At 37.4% G+C, this 17,955-nt stretch overlaps 1 protein-coding gene across 6 annotated transcripts in view; it reads right to left on the bottom strand.

Moving 5' to 3' along the window:
• CHD2 (chromodomain helicase DNA binding protein 2) overlaps positions 1 to 17,955 on the bottom strand; it is a 128,494-nt gene that overhangs the window by 64,948 nt on the left and 45,591 nt on the right. For all 6 annotated transcript variants that reach the window (XM_032621112.1, XM_032621115.1, XM_032621111.1 and 3 more), the window contains 3 exons: positions 17,452 to 17,541; positions 16,394 to 16,584; positions 7,182 to 7,370 (listed from right to left, as the gene is read on the bottom strand). In XM_032621112.1, coding sequence (XP_032477003.1) covers positions 7,182 to 7,370; positions 16,394 to 16,584; positions 17,452 to 17,541 — 470 coding nt within the window. The remainder of the gene's footprint in view (positions 1 to 7,181; positions 7,371 to 16,393; positions 16,585 to 17,451; positions 17,542 to 17,955) is intronic.

Genomic DNA, 17,955 nt, shown 5'->3' with positions numbered 1-17,955 from the left:
AGTTGAATATTACCACTTTGTAATCCCTAGTGAATTAATGATCTAGGCAATGCTCATCAACATTTGCTAATATCACAAGAAGACAACCTCCTATGATAGACTGCATTCTGTGAAATACACTGATTCTTGGTCTAACCAACCTTCTACACTTATCTGTGAATGTAAAGGAAACAATGTGTTCTCAGGAAAATACTAAATGATGCCATGGAGCTGGAATGAGCAAAATCCAGGCTGTGAAAAAAATTTATGGAACACAAACCCAGATTCTTCACTCAAAAATTTACAAGGACGGAGGGAAAAATGACTTAAAATAAACTTCAGAGATCTATCAACCAATCATAATGTATGGAGCTTACTTAGATCCCAATGCAAACAAGCAAAATGTGTGTGTGTGTGTGTGTGTGTGTGTGTGTGTGTGTGTGTGTGTCTAGGACAACCAGGAAAACGTAAACACTCACTGTACATTATACAAAGAAAACATATTAAAAGCAGCAAGGGAAAAACAACAAATAACACACAAGGGAATCCCCATAAGGTTAACAGCTGATCTTTCAGCAGGAACTCTGCAAGCCAGAAGGGACTGGCAGGACATATTTAAAGTGATGAAGGAGAAAAACCTGCAACCAAGATTACTCTACCCAGCAAGGATCTCATTCAGATTTGATGGAGAAATTAAAACCTTTACAGACAAGCAAAAGCTGAGAGAATTCAGCACCACCAAACCAGCTTTACAACAAATGCTAAAGGAACTTCTCTAGGCAAGAAACACAAGAGAAGAAAAAGACCTACAATAACAAACCCAAAACAATTAAGAAAATGGGAATAGGAACATAAATATCGATAATTACCTTAAATGTAAATGGACTAAATGCTCCCACCAAAAGACACAGATTGGCTGAATAGATACAAAAACAAGACCCATATATATGCTGTCTACAAGAGACCCACTTCAGACCTAGAAACACATACAGACTGAAAGTAAGGGGATGGAAAAAGATATTCCATGCAAATGGAAACCAAAAGAAAGCTGGAGTAGCAATTCTCATATCAGACAAAATAGACTTTAAAATAAAGAATATTACAAGAGCAAAGGAGGACACTACACAATGATCAAGGGATCGATCAAAGAAGAAGATATAACAATTGTAAATATTTATGCACCCAACACAGGAGCACCTCAATACATAATGCAAATACTAACAGCCATAAAAGGGGACATCGACAGTAACACATTCACAGTAGGGGACTTTAACACCCCACTTTCACCGATGGACAGATCACCCAAAATGAAAATAAATAAGGAAACACAAGCTTTAAATGATACATCAAACAAGATGGACTTCACTGGTATTTATAGGACATTCCATCCGAAAACAACAGAATACACATTTTTCTCAAGTGCTCATGGAACATTCTCCAGGTTAGATCATATCTTGGGTCACAAATCAAGCCTTGGTAAATTTAAGAAAATTGAAATTGTATCAAGTATCTTTTCCAACCACAATGCTATGAGACTAGATATAAATTACAGGAAAAGATCTGTAAAAGACACAAACACATGGAAGCTAAACAATACACTACTTAATAACGAAGTGATCACTGAAGAAGTCAAAGAGGAAATAAAAAAATACCTAGAAACAAATGACAATGGAGACACGACGACCAAAAACCTATGGGATGCAGCAAAAGCAGTTCGAAGAGGGAAGTTTATAGCACCACAAACCCACCTTAAGAAACAGGAAAAATTTCGAATAAACAACATAACCTTGCACCTAAAGCAATTAGAGAAAGAAGAACAAAAAAACCCCCAAAGTTAGCAGAAGGAAAGAAATCATAAAAATCAGATCAGAAATAAATGAAAAAGAAATGAAGGAAATGATAGCGAAGATCAATAAAACTAAAAGCTAGTTCCTTGAGAAGATAAACAAAATTGATAAACCATTAGCCAGACTCATCAAGAAAAAAAGGGAGAAGACTCAAATCAATACAATTAGAAATGAAAAAGGAGAAGTAACAACTGACACTGCAGAAATACAAAAGATCATGAGAGATTACTACAAGCAACTCTATGCCAATAAAATGGACAACCTGGAAGAAATGGACAAATTCTTAGAAATGCACAACCTGCCAAGACTGAATCAGGAAGAAATAGAAAATAAGAACAAACCAATCAAAAGCACTGAAATTGAAACTGTGATTAAAAATCTTCCAACAAACAAAAGCCCAAGACCAGATGGCTTCACAGGCAAATTCTATCAAACATTTAGAGAAGAGCTAACACCTATCCTATTGGCCAATATCACTGATGAACATAGATGCAAAAATCCTCAACAAAATACTAGCAAACACAATCCAACAGCACATTAAAAGGATCATACACCATGATCAAGTGGGGTTTATCCCAGGGATGCGAGGATTCTTCAATATACGCAAATCAATCAACGTGATACACCATATTAACAAACTGAAGGAGAAAAACCATATGATCATCTCAACAGATGCAGAGAAAGCTTTCGACAAAATTCAACACCCATTTATGATAAAAACCCTGCAGAAAGTAGGCACAGAGGGAACTATCCTCAACATAATAAAGGCCATATATGACAAACCCACAGCCAACATGGTCCTCAATGGTGAAAAACTGAAAGCATTTCCACTAAGATCAGGAACAAGACAAGGTTGCCCACTCTCACCACTCTTATTCAACATAGTTATGGAAGTTTTAACCACAGCAATCAGAGAAGAAAAGGAAATAAAAGGAATCCAAATCGGAAAACAAGTAAAGCTGTCACTGTTTGCAGATGACATGATACTATACACAGAGAATCCTAAAGATGCTACCAGAAAACTACTAGAGCTAATCAATGAATTGGGTAAAGTAGCAGGATACAAAATTAATGCACAGAAATCTCTGGCATTCCTATACACTAATGATGAAACTGAAGGTGAAATCAAGAAAACACTCCCATTTACCACTGCAACAAAAAGAATAAAATATCTAGGAATAAACCTACCTAAGGAGACAAAAGACCTGCATGCAGAAAATTATAAGACACTGATGAAAGAAATTAAAGATGACACAAATAGATGGAGAGATATACCATGTTCTTGGATTGGAAGAATCAACATTGTGAAAATGACTCTACTACCCAAAGCAATCTACAGATTCAATGCAATCCCTATCAAATTACCACTGGCATTTTTCACAGAATTAGAACAAAGAATTTCACAATTTGTATGGAAACACAAAAGACCCCAAATAGCCAAAGCAATCTTGAGAACGAAAAATGGAGCTGGAGGAATCAGGCTCCCTGACTTCAGACTATACTACAAAGCTACAGTAATCAAGACAGTATGGTACTGGCACAAAAACAGAAAGATAGATCAATGGAACAGGATAGAAATCCCAGAGATAAACCCATGCACATATGGTCGCCTTATCTTTGATAAAGGAGGCAGGAATGTACAGTGGAGAAAGGACAGCCTCTTCAATAAGTGGTGCTGGGAAAACTGGACAGGTACATGTAAAAGTATGAGATTAGATCACTCCCTAACACCATACACAGAAATAAGCTCAAAATGGATTAAAGACCTAGATGTAAGGCCGGAAACTATCAAACTCTTAGAGGAAAACATAGGCAGAACACTCTATGACATAAATCACAGCAAGATCCTTTTTGACCCACCTCCTAGAGAAATGGAAATAAAAACAAAAATAAACAAATGGGACCTAATGAAACTTCAAAGCTTTTGCACAGCAAAGGAAACCATAAACAAGACCAAAAGACAACCCTCAGAATGGGAGAAAATATTTGCCAATGAAGCAACTGACAAAGGATTAATCTGCAAAGTTTACAAGCAGCTCATGCAGCTCAGTAACAAAAAAACAAATAACCCAATCCAAAAAATGGGCAGAAGACCTAAACAGACATTTCTCCAAAGAAGATATACAGACTGCCAAGAAACACATGAAAGAATGCTCAACAGCATTAATCATTCAAGAAATGCAAATCAAAACTACAATGAGATATCATCTCACACCAGTTAGAATGGCCATCATCAAAAAATCTAGAAACAATAAATGCTGGACAGGGTGTGGAGAAAAGGGAACACTCTTGAACTGCTGGTGGGAATGTGAATTGGTACAGCCACTATGGAGAACAGTATGGAGGTTCCTTAAAAAACTACTAATAGAACTACCATATGACCCAGCAATCCCACTACTGGGCATATACCCTGAGAAAACCAAAGTTCAAAAAGAGTCATGTACCAAAATGTTCATTGCAGCTCTATTTACAATAGCCCGGAGATGGAAACAACCTAAATGTCCATTATCGGATGAATGGATAAAGAAAATGTGGCACATATATACAATGGAATATTACTCAGCCATAAAAAGAAACGAAATTGAGCTATTTGTAATGAGGTGGACAGACCTAGAATCTGTCATACAGAGTGAAGTCAGAAAGAGAAAGACAAATACCATATGCTAACACATATATATGGAATTTAAGGAAAAAAAATGTCATGAAGAACCTAGGGGTAAGACAGGAATAAAGACACAGACCTACTAGACTTGAGGATATGGGGAGGGGGAAGGGTGAGCTGTGACAAAGTGAGAGAGAGGCATGGACATATATACACTACCAAACGTAAGGTAGGTAGCTAGTGGGAAGCAGCTGCATAGCACAGGGAGATCAGCTCAGTGCTTTGTGACTGCCTGGAGGGTTAAGATAGGGAGGGTGGGAGGGAGGGAGACGCAAGAAGGAAGAGATATGGGATCATATGTATATGTATAACTAATTCACTTTGTTATAAAGCAGAAACTAACACAGCATTGTAAAGCAATTATACTCCAATAAAGATGTAAAAAAATTTTTTTTTAATTTTAAAAAAAATCAAGGCAGTGTTAAGCAAAAAAGTTGGATAGTAATTTTTGAAAATTAAATTCTTGTTTTATTCAGTTGTATTAATTAAGAACAAGCAGGGAGTGAATTGGTACAGCCACTATGGAGAACAGTATGGAGCTTCCTTCAAAAACTAAAAATAGAACTACCATACGACCCAGCAATCCCACTACTGGGCATGTACCCTGAGAAAACCATAATTCAAAAAGAGTCATGTACCACAACATTCATTGCAGCACTATTTATAGTAGCCAGGACATGGAAGCAACCTAAGTGTCCATCGACAGAGGAATAGAAGACGTGGCACATATATACAATCGAATATTACTCGGCCATAAAAAGAAATGAAATTGAGTTATTTGTAGTGAGGTGGATGGACCTAGAGACTGTCATACAGAGTGAAGTAAGTCAGAAAGAGAAAAACAAATACCGTATGCTAACACATATATATGGAATCTAAAAAGAAAGGGTGGGGGGGGTTCTGAAGAACCTAGGGGCAGGACAGGACTAAAGACACAGACATAGAGAATGGACTTGAGGGCACGGGAAGGGGGAAGGGTAAGCTGGGACGAAGTGAGAGTGGCATGGACATATATACACTACCAAAGGTAAAATAGATAACTAGGGGGAAGCAGCCGCATAGCACAGGGAGATCCGCTCAGTGCTTTGTGACCACCTAGAGGGGTGGGATAGGGAGGGTGGGAGGGAGACGCAAGAGGGAGGGGATACGAGGATGTATGTATACATACAGCTGATTCACTTTGTTATACAGCAGCAATTAACACAACATTATAAAGCAATTATACCCCAGTAACGATGTTAAAAAAAAAAAAAAAAAAGCAAAGAATATCATTAGAAAGATTACCAGACCTCTAACTTTAAAAGACTGTAATTTTCATGACAATACAATTATTTCCAATCATTCCAGATCCAACTTTAAATCATCAAAACTGAAAGCTCATGACAAGTACCTTATATACCACCCTCTGTCTCAAACCCACCATTTTACCTTTAACATATTATAACCTGAACCAAGTCCATAACCTGCCCATGCCACTTGGAGTGCTAGAAAAAAAGAGTCTTCATCCTTTGGTACAGAGGTGAGTGCTTTTCCTTCTGAACTTCCACACTCCCCTGCATATGCCTCAGTTATAAACAACACTTTGTATTATTTGTCTCTAGTCTGTCTTCTCTACTAAACAACAGGCTTCTGACAGGAACACATTCCATTCACGTTCATATTTCCAGTATCTAGCAAAATGCCTCGCATGTTGCAGAACTTGAAGCAAATGACTGAATGAATGGCAGAGAAGAGAATGAGTAAAACACGCCTGTTTATTAGTAGGGGGATAAGCCTAAGAACATATATTTCAGACCACTAAGATAATGAAAAGTACTGTGCAAATTCTCACCTAAAAAAGAAAGAACAGTAAATCTTCCTCTTTCTGACCATAAATAAATTGCTACTAAGTCTGTCTTGAGGCTTCATTGGAAAAGGCAGTTTATTTGTCGGTTATATATCTCATGGCTTCCTGGTACTGATCTTTTTTTTTTTAATTAATTAATTTATTTCTTATTTATTTTTGGCTGCGTTGGGTCTTTGTTGCTGCACGCAGGCTTTCTCTAGTTGCGGCGAGCGAGCGGGGGATACTCGTTGCAGTAAATGGGCTTCTCATTGCAGTGGCTTCTCTTGCTGCAGAGCACAGGCTCTAGGCGTGCGGGCTTCAGTAGTTGTGGCACGTGGGCTGAGTAGTTGTGGCTTGCAGGCTCTAGAGCACAGGCTTAGTAGTTGTGGCGCACGGGCTTAGTTGCTCCGTGGCATGTGGGATCTTCCCAGACCAGGGCTTGAACCCATGTTCCCTGCATTGGCAGGCAGATTTTTAACCACTGCGCCACCAGGGGAGCCCCCCGGTACTGATCTTTTTTTAAAACAAAAAATTTATTTATTTATTTATTTTTGGCTGCGCTGGGTCTTCACTGCTGCATTTGGTCTTTCTCTAGTTGTGGCGAGCAGGGGCTACTCCTCACTGTGGTGCATGGGTTTCTCATTGCGGTGGCTTCTCTTGTTGTGGAGCACGGGCTCTAGGGTGCACAGGCTTCAGTAGTTGTGGCTCGCAGGGTTAGTTGCTTCACAGCATGTGGGATCTTCCCGGACCAGGGATCGAACCCGTGTCCTCTGCATTGGCTGGCAGATTCTTAACCATTGCACCACCAGGGAAGTACCCCTGGTACTGATCCTAATCCCACTCAGGCTTAACCCAGCCAGTAACTTACTTGTAATACTGTTTCTGTAGGGCTGACATCTCCACCCTGAGAATCTGTTCCACTTTGGCAGGAAGGGATTTCTCCACATCTTTTTTCACTCTCCGGAGAAGGAAAGGCTCTAGCACCTTATGAAGACTCTGATAGCCATTCTCTCTCCCTTTCCCATGGTCTTCCTCAAAATCTTCCCAGAACTCAAACCTAGAGATGACATAGTATAGTGTTACTTAATTACAAAGAAGAAAAAAAGCATTTTTCCAACTAAAATTTATTTTTTAAGGAACCAAATAGGAAAAAAAATCTGTTAAAAAAAAATGAGTCTTCCCTATAAGGAAAAATAAATTTTATCAGTCACTAGCTCTTGAATACAAGAGAGGGGAAAACAAAGAGGCAAGGGAAAACCAACTGAATCAATTCCATCAGTCTACACTAGATAACAGCAGGTTTCCAATTCTGAGACTGGATCTAGAGTTCACAAAATATTTCAGTATATCATGCAAGTAGTATGTAAGTAACATAATAAGTTACTGTGATAAAATGTTAGGCAGAAAAATTAATCATAAGGTATCTTTTAATAAGCTGCAATTGGGGACTTCCCTGGTGGCCCAGTGGTTGGGAGTCCGCCTGCCAGTGCAGGGGACACGGGTTCGAGCCCTGGGCCGGGAACTTCCCACATGCCACGGAACAACTAGGCCTGTGCACCACAACTACTGAGCCCGTGCTCTAGAGCCCACGTGCCACAACTACTGGAGCCCGTGCTCTGCAGCAAGGAAGATCCAATGCAGCCAAAAATAAATAAATAAATAAATAAATAATAAGCTGCAATTTACTGGGAAAACAAAATTCAGAGGTCAAAGAATAATTAGTGGTGATATTACAGCTATCACTAGTCAGAGGTACAAGTTATACAGCTTCCATCAGTAATCCTCACTGCTCATAGATTAAAAAGTTAATGGATTATAATGACAGTAAACAAGTGACAGCCCCCAGACAAGAAGAGCAATATAAGTGATACAACTTAATACTAATAGAACTTGGGGACACAAAATTTATTAATGAATTTTAAAATGTTATCACCCGTAATAATTTTGCCTGAACTCTACAGATAAAAGTTTCTCCTGTTTAAATCTTAATTTAACCATCTTTGGTTCACTAAAGGATTTGTGGCAGAAATCCAGTACGGGACATTATGATCAAATTTCTTTCAAAAATAAAAATTGAAAGAAATTTATTTCATAAGGCTTAGGAAAATATGCTCTGACTTGCTACTAGAAAGCCAGCAAAGCACTGGGAAGAAGTTGTTTAGTTTTGTGTGCAGACTGGAGTCCAGTAGGTGAGGTGCTGCCCCATGGTCTGCTTTCTGACACCAGGAGGCCCAGCTCTGCTGAGGCCAGTGAAGTCCCAGAATAATAAACTCAGTGACTCGACATTACCAAGAGCTATGTCATACGCTCTCTGATAAGACAGAAAGTCAAAGACAGCAAATGCCAACACTGTCACCGGGCTAAAGGATGTCAAGAGAGTCTGCTGCCATTGTCATTTCTGAACTCATGAATGGCCAAGCATTTCATCAGGCACTAGGGGCATCAGTATCAGCCCTAGTGACAGCTGGTAATGCCTGAAACAACCGTGTTCGGAGAAGCAGACAAAATGATCTTTTGGACGGACTTGAGGATATGGGGAGGGGGAAGGGTGAGTTTTGACAGGGCGAGGGAGAGTCATGGACATATACACACTAACAAACGTAGTAAGGTGGATAGCTAGGGGGAAGCAGCCGCAGGGCACAGGGATATTAGCTCGGGGCTTTGGGACGGCCTGGAGGGGTGGGATGGGGAGAGTGGGAGGGAGGGAGACGCAGGAGGGAAGACACATGGGAGCATATGTATATGTATAGCTGATTCACTTTGTTGTAAAGCAGAAACTAACACACTATTGTAAAGCAATTATACCCCAATAAAGATGTTAAAAAAAAAAAAAAAAATGATCTTTTGGGGTAGAGATCTAAAAACATAATTAATGCTTCTAGCTCAACAAAACTAAAGTAAACTGTATTTTGTCACACTGCTATGAAGATACTCTAAGAACATAAAATAAAATGAGGAGTTAAAACTGATAAGAGGATTAAAAGGAACAATGTAAACTAAGCTATCTTAATACCATCTCACACACAAAATGTATGAGGCAACTGGAAATGAGGGACCATCACTATGTATCAGGCCATTTTCTGAAGAACTGGGAGATAATTTCAAGAGAATGTTTTAATTTATGTAACATATATTATAATTAATTAAAACTTTACTAGTCTCAAAACTTAAATAATGAACTTTTTTTTTTACAAGACTTACTTCCCCTACTGTTGTAGGGAACAAATATTTTCACCCACCTAGTGTACTCTTACTACATTAAAGGAGTTAATATGAGATACTATTTCTTTATATACACATTGAATTGTTTATGAACTACCTGTGGTTGCTTTCTGTCTATACAGCAGATAAGTAGCTGTGACAGAGACCATAATGCCTACAAGCTGAAAATGTTTACTACCAGGTTCTTTAAGAAAGAGTTTGCTGTTCCCTGCAATAGACAACCATCAATTTATAACACCACATATATAAAAGGTATATGGTCATCGTGGTGAACTTATAATGATACCACACCACAGCCTAGAGAGTCATTATTTTAGTTATTTCCCTGTTAATCAACTTCTGTATTTAACATGTCTCTCACCAAAGTAGAAACAATTTTGATTATTTAAATTTTCCAGACCTTGGGATTTTAGAAAAATAGAAGCTCACTCTACTGAGGAATAGCAAAGAAAAGAATTAAATCAAAGCAGTGAGAATGTTATACTAGAAGTCATGAGATAAATATGTGAAAGGAAAAGTGCAAAAAAATTCACAGACTGGCCTAGACAGCAGAAGCAAAAGTAAAAAAAGATTTCAACACTAAGAGGTAAGATCTCTGAAAATTATCAAACTGAGTTATTTTGTAGGGTGGGCATGAAGTACATATTTGCACATGATTATCTTTATAAGCTGAACTCTCTGATGTAGTCATAGCTCTATCTTTAATACCAAGCTCCATGCTTTGCAAAATACTACATACAAAACAAAGTGGCTCACTGATATATACCTATAATAAGGGTACTAATAACATACAGTAAGGGTAGGCTCCTGGCCAAGGCCGCCATGCAGGAAAGGTGCTCAGACTGACTCTGCACAAAGGAAACAGCATTTTAGTTGGTTAAAAAGACGACTAACTTTTGGATGTTGAGAACAACGGCCTATCACAGTTGAGGAGGGGAGAGTCCAGAAGTTACCTGAGCAAACCTAATTCTCTTCTGTACAATAACAATTCTTCAGTGGATCATTTCCTTAAAAAGAACAAATGGTTGTATAGAGCCATAATGAACCTCAGAAACTACCGCTAAGGGTGGGGAAAATACTTCACAGGACTTGTCATCCACACAGTAAGCTCAGGCAGAAATAAAGGAAAATCTCCACTCCTTAACTAATGGGGTTCCTTCTTATACATGCAACTTTGTGAAAAATAATGTTTTTTTAAAAATGTTTGAAAATAATAATGTTTTAAAAACAAAGTTTGCAAAGAGAAAAGCCTCTCTTACACACACACACAGTGCATCTCTAACCCCAATCCATCCTTCAATAAGTAATCCAACTGGCCATATGGAAAACTTTGGCAGACACTACCTGAAGGATCATCTCTAATAGAAAAAGTAATTCAAAGTTCCTCTCTTTCCAAAACGTAGCCCATGCTGGGTGGAATGCCATAGGTGCTTAACAGAAACAAAAAATGAATTATGGCCATTTAGGAGCCAAAATCCCTACCATCCACTTCAGTAGCCAAGTACAGAAGAGCAAATCTTAGCTAATCATTCATTGGAGGAAACTAGGCATCACATTTCTTTTTCTAAATATCAAGCACATATGTTCCCACAGTGCCTCAAGATCCCTACTATGTAGAATGCTTTTACTTCATCTCAGTGGTGCTATGAAGGATGCACTATTTCTCTTAGAATTTGAAGTTTAAAGGACATTGGCCTCGGTCACAGAAGACCAGAAACTCAACTCAGTCCACCCACTTATTAACCGTGTGATATGAGACACATTTTCATCATCTCTCTACGATAGCATATTCTTATTACAATCTGAGGCTAAACGTATAGAATGTATCAAAAATTAGATATAAGAAAACAATATAAAAACTATAAAGTAATATACATGAAAATTCTCTTATCCATTTCAGAAAACAAAGATTAATAACTAATAATTGATACCCCCACTGTCTCTAAACTTTTATACATTATCTGTTTTACAGCACATATAACCTTTGAAAAGCACACTTTATAAAAACATGGGCTTCTGCTAATATATGATGGACAGGGTATTCATTACAGAATGGATACAATGTTCAAAAAGAGAAGGGGGCAACTGCCTCCCTCCTCAGAAAGGTGACTACTGTTGACTTAACAGAGCTCTATGGAAGGAACAGAGGATCCAGGTGAGCAGGAAACAGGACAGGCAAAAGATTAGCAGTGAGACGGGGTGGGGAGGGTGGAGGATGACAGAATGAGCAATGTGGGAAGACCTGAGGAACCCGCTCACGTAGTGCTTCTCAACTGGTGGTAATTTTGCCCCTCTGGGGTACACTTGGCAATGCTGCAAGACATTTTTGGTTGTCCCAACTGAGTCATTTCTGGCATGTAGTGGGTAGTGGACAAGGATGCTGTCAAACATCATATAATGCAAAGGAGAGCCCCCACTGTAAAAAAGAATTATCCAGCCCAAAATGTCAATAGTGCTAAGGTTGAGAAACCCTGTTCTAAGGGAAGGCATAGGGAGCAGGGGTGCAGAGGGGCCTCCTCTCTCAGAAGCATACTATAGTGAGGATACCTGCAAAAAAGGAAACAGTCTAGGCCTGTTCTACTAACAGCTATAGTGAGCGTATGCATAATCAGAGTAGTCAAGTTTCTCTATCCATCTTCTGAAGAGTCTTAAACTACTCTTCAAAAATAAAGGTGAAGGAACTTCCCTGGTGGTACAGTGGTTAAGAATCCGCCTTCCAAGGCAGGGGACATGGATTCGATCCCTGGTCCAGGAAGATCCCACGTGCCTCAGAGCCACTAAGCCCATGTGCCACAACTACTGAGCCTGCATTCTAGAGCCTGCAAGCCACAACTACTGAAGCTCGGATGCCCTAGGTTTACAACACAAGGAAGGAGGTGAAAATGGAACTATGATGCAGAAAAGTTCCTATATTTTACCAAAATTAAATCAGTATTAATTTTAAGAAAATTGTGATAAGATGTATATACTAAAAACCTTAGAGCAACCACTACAAAATAAAACTTAAAAAAATCAATTAACAGAAGAATCTAAATGGAAAACTAAAAACTACTTGTTGAAACAAAAGAAGGCGGTAAGAAAGAAACAAACAAAAAAGAAATATGACATACAGAGGGAAAAAGCAAAATAGCAGACATAAATCCAACCATATCCATAATTACATTAAATGTGAATGAACTAAATACTCCAACCAAAAGGCAGAGATTGTCTAACTAGAGAAAAAAGGAAGATCCAACTGTATGCTGTCTATAAGAGACACATTTTAGACCCAAATAAACAGGTTCAAAGTAAAACAATGGAAAATAGTATTCCATGCAAACAGATACCAGAAGAGAGCTGAGGAGCTATAAGAAAATCAAAATAGACCTAAGGAACAGGAAATATTACTAAAGATAAAGAGGGACATTTAATAATGATTAAAAGGTCAATAAATCTGGAATATGTAACAAATACAAATGTGCACATACCTAACAACAGAACCCCCAAACTGACAGAACTGAAAGTAAGTCATTCAACAACTGTAGTTAAATATTAAAATACTTCACTCTCAATTACTGATAGAACAACTAGACATGAAGTCAGCAAAGATACAGAAGGAAGACTATTAACCAAGTTGACTTAATGGACACTTACAGAATTCTACCCAACAAAAGCAGAATAAACATTCTTCTTTTCAAGTACACATGGAATATATTCTCCAAGATAGAAAACATACTAGACCATATAACAAGTAACAATTCATTTAAAGCATGTTCTCTAAGATAAAAGTAAACTACAGATCATTTGGGAAATAATTAAATATTTGGAAATTAAATAACACACTTCTCAAAAAAAAAAACCGCCATGCATGAAAGAAAAAATCAAAAGAGATATTCAAAAATAGGTGAAACTGAATGAAAACAAAAACACAAGATATCAACATTTATGGGATGCAGCTAAAGCAGGACATGGGGGGAACCTATACCTTTAAGTACCTATACTGAGAAAAGGAAGAAAGAGACTTAACTCAATAATCCAAGCTTCCATCTTAAGAAAACAGAAAACAAGAAAATTAAATGAAAAACAAAGCAAGGCAATAATAAAAATGAGAGTAGAAATAAATGAAATTCTAAAATAGAGAAAAAACCAAAATAACGTCCAAAGCTGATTTCTTTGAAAACATCCCCAAAATTGTTAAAAGCTTTACCTAAAAAGACCAAAGACGAGACACAAAATTGCCATCATCAAAAAATTATTTAGATCAGTATTGATCCTTCAAAAATTAAAAGGATTATGAGGAAATACTGCTTTATGCCAACAAATTAGACAACTTAAATGAAATAAACAAATTGTCAGAAAGACACAAATTAACAAAACTAAGTCAAGATGCAATAGAAAACCTGAATAGACCTATAACTAGAAACAGAAATAGTCATTAAAAATTTTCGCACAAACAGAAGCTAACGCTCACAAGGCAACACTGGTGAATCCTAATCAAATATTTTAAAAACAAGTAACATAAATCTTAAACATTCTGACCAACTCGGATTTATCCCAGGAATAAAAGGTTGGCTTAATCTAAAAAGGAACTAATGTTACATACCATACTGGTAGAATAAACAGCAAAAACCACATGGTCACCTCAACAGGTAAAGAACAGCACATGACAAAATCCAACACTCAATCCACCACTCACTAGGAATTACAAGAAAACTTCCTCAACCTTATAAAGGGTACCTAACAAAAATTCTGTAACATCCTACTCCCACCAATTCTACTCAACATGGAGGTTCTAGCCAGTACAATAAGGCAAAAGATAAAAGGCATCCACCTGCATTGGAGAAATGAAGTATTACAGCCTTTACTTAGAGAAGATCTGAGTCTAATATAAAGCACTTCAATATAGACTACTTAAAAAATAAAAATAAAAACCTCTTCAACTCAGAAGGCAAAATTTCCAATTGAAAAATGGGTAAAAGATTTGAACAGATATTTCACCAAAGATATACAAATGGCTAATGAACACAGGAAAAGATGTGCAACATTATTAGTCATTATGCAAATGCAAGTCAGAACACAATGAGATACCACTACACATCCACCGGAAGAGCTAGAATCCAAAAGACTGACAAATACACCAAGTACTGGTGATGATACAGACAAACTAGAAAAGTCAAACATTTCTGCTGAGGATATAAAATGGTACAGTCTCTTTGGAAAACAGCCGGTAGTTTCTTAAGTTAAATATATACTTTCTGAACAACCTGGCAATTTCACTCCTATAGATCTAGTCATACGTCCACACAAAGACAAAATAACCCAAAACTGAAGCAATCCAAACATCCATCAACTGGTGACTGGACGTGCATACAATGGAACATCACTCCATAATAAGAAAATAACTCCTAATAAACTCTATAACATGGGAGAATCTCAAAATTATTATGCTAAATAAAAACAGCCAAAATCAAAAGACTACTTATTAGGATTCAATTTAGATGAAATTTCTAGAAAAGGTAAATCTCTAGAGATTAAAGCTGATTCGTGATTGCCTACGGCTAGAAGTTGAGGCAGAGATTAACTACAAACAGACGAGAGGGAACTTTTTTCAGTGAGGAAAATATTCTAAAAGTAGATAATGGTGATGGTTACACAATTCTATAAATTTACTAAAAAAATATTAATTTGTATATTTACAATGGTACATTTTATGGTAAGTAAATTATATTCCAATAGGCTATTTAAAAAAAAAGGTAACACGTGGGGAAAGGGACCATTTCTCTATTGTTCCTTAGGCCATCCAAAACGCCTTGTTCAGTTTATGGCATACAGTAGGCACTCAAGTCTTTTCTAAATTAAAAAAAAAACAAAACTGTGGAGCATTTACCTGTCAATTCGACAACTCTCAATTTAACTGTTTACTGCATGCCAGTTACCATTCTAGGCAAAGTGGACCACGGATGAATAAAGTAAGTAAGATCTCTGCTACTTCTGAGTGCATAATTTAATTAATGACATGGTATGAATGAGGAAATAAATGAAAAAGAGAGAGGTGCCATATAGAAAATAAAACAGGGTACAGATGATAAGCATGTCTGATAAGGAACTTGAGGTTCAGTGGTCTGAGGAGACCTCTAAAAGGAGGTGGTCATATAAGCTGAGGCAAAGATGTTAATAAGTGACTGGCCATATGAAGATAAGGAGAAAAAACATTCCAGACAAAAAGAATAGCAATGCTTGGCATGTTAAAGGAACAGAAAGATGGCCAGAATGGCTGGAGCACAATTAGTAATGGAGAAAGTGCTATGAGATGGGTCAGACTAAGTAGGGTATTCCAAATCAGGGTAAAGAATTTAGATTTCATTTTAAGTATCATTGAACACCAATGGATAATTTTAAGTTTTATGAAACGTGCATACCATCTTTCCCACAAAAATCTTTTCAGTAAAGACATTCCACAATTCTTTACTAAGTTAGATTTTAATGAGACCTAAACCCAGTGCTATTGTTATCAAAAGGTTAGATTTAAGATATTTTTAATACTTGTCAGATTGTATAGCTTGTATACTTTTTTTCAATTATATTGATCACCTTATAACAACAGGGAGAAGGTGTGACGTTTCCTATTTATCAATTATTTCCCCCAAAGCATTAAATGATTCAAATGTTTGGTAGACAGTATGCTTTCTTTCTTAACAGACTGATTTCTGAGCTTTCTATCATTTGTTATGAAACATTTTACTACTTTTGTTGCTGCTTCAATGCTTTGCTTTCCCCAAACCATGCCATCTGTTTTCCCTAAGGTTTACTAAAAAAGTTAAAGAGCATTGGCATTTCAGACATTCTAGCATCTTTTGAAACACATAGGAAGGAGCTTACTTCTCCGGCATAATAAAGTGCAGCAAGGACCAGAGCTCTTTGAGGGAATTCTGAAGAGGGGTCCCCGTAATCAGGAGCCTATGGTTGGACTTGAAATCAATCAGAGTTTTATACAATAAAGAGTCATCATTCTTCAACCGATGGGCTTCATCCACTCCCAGAAAGGCCCAGTTAATACTGCCCAGCACAGTCTAAAGTAAAAACAAAACAGAACGAGCCACCAGGTCAGAAGGGAACCCAAAAGTACTTTCAAGTGTTAATTATCTCTGTACAAATACCACCACGAAGGTATACATAGAAACATTTATTCTTCACTGACTTAAAGTATATCAGGACTCCTCTATTTATTCCGTTAGTTAACAGATTGGTGTCTACTCAAAAGAGCAGGTCATCCTCTAAAAGCTATAGGGGAGTCTTTTAGGCCAGGTTTTGCTGCATGCCTCAAAGTGAAAACACAAAAACTGGTATGCTGGGCAAAAACAACACAAAAACAAAAATACATGATTTTGCAGTCTCTCCTTAATCAAGATTCTTCTCTGCCTATTCTCCACCCCAACCTTGAAGCACAGAAACACCAAGAGCCACCAAATTGCACTTGTTTATGCTTATTATCACCCCTGGGATCACCTGGCACATACATTTCTTAGTAACTGTGGGAAGGAGATAATTTTAAGAGATTCATTTTTCTGTCCTCCTCCTCAGAGACCCTTACACAACATCTGTTCTGGAGAAATGCTTAATAATAAGATGGGAAGTACCTGAGAGGGCACTCAAGACCAGCTTCCAATGACTCACTAGAATCTCCAGTAAGTTACTGGCCTCAATACCCTTTCTTTCACCTATTTAATTCAATTGGCTTAGGTGACCCAAGGTCCCCTTCAACTGTAAGGTTCTGTTTATTTTTTAATAACCTTAATATTCTTCATGGATTTTTTTGTTTATTTGTTTGCTTTTTTTAAATACGAAAAGAAAAGTAACATGGCAAGGGGGAGGCAAAGACCCCATCATTTGGACAAGTCACACTCCAAAATTTAGCCTTTTGGTTACCAATTACACACCTTATCTTTTAAGAGGATCTCGTATGTTGTTATAAGTGCATTGAACTTCAGCCTTTTGGTCTGACAGTGAATCCATTCATATTCTCGTATCTATAAGAGAAAACAATCATTAAGATATAATTTCTACCTTTACCTTTCTATATCACCAGCAAGTCTTATGACAGATGCAATAAATATACCAAATAAAAATTAAATCTGATTAGAATTTAATGAATACCTTATACATTCTAAACTGACCTAAGCAACCAAAGTATAGAGCAATATGAGTTAGAATTAAAAGATCTATCGTGGAGCAGCAAAAACTTTATTGCCAGAATTCAAATAAATTGTCACCTCCCTCTGCCCCCCTCCACCCCCAATATATTTGACCACAAAAATGCATTTCATCAGCAATTAAAACCCTGGTAACTTGAACTTATCTAGGGAATCTCCCAGAATGAGAACTTTCTTAAGGAAATACAATTTGATCATTCTTTCGGTAGGGCATACTTTTATTAGTAAATA

This window comes from Phocoena sinus, chromosome 2 (assembly GCF_008692025.1).
Source record: "Phocoena sinus isolate mPhoSin1 chromosome 2, mPhoSin1.pri, whole genome shotgun sequence".
In the NCBI taxonomy this organism is placed as follows: domain Eukaryota; kingdom Metazoa; phylum Chordata; class Mammalia; order Artiodactyla; family Phocoenidae; genus Phocoena; species Phocoena sinus.
Note: the sequence above shows the minus strand (reverse complement) of the source record. Positions and strands in the feature narration are given on the sequence as shown.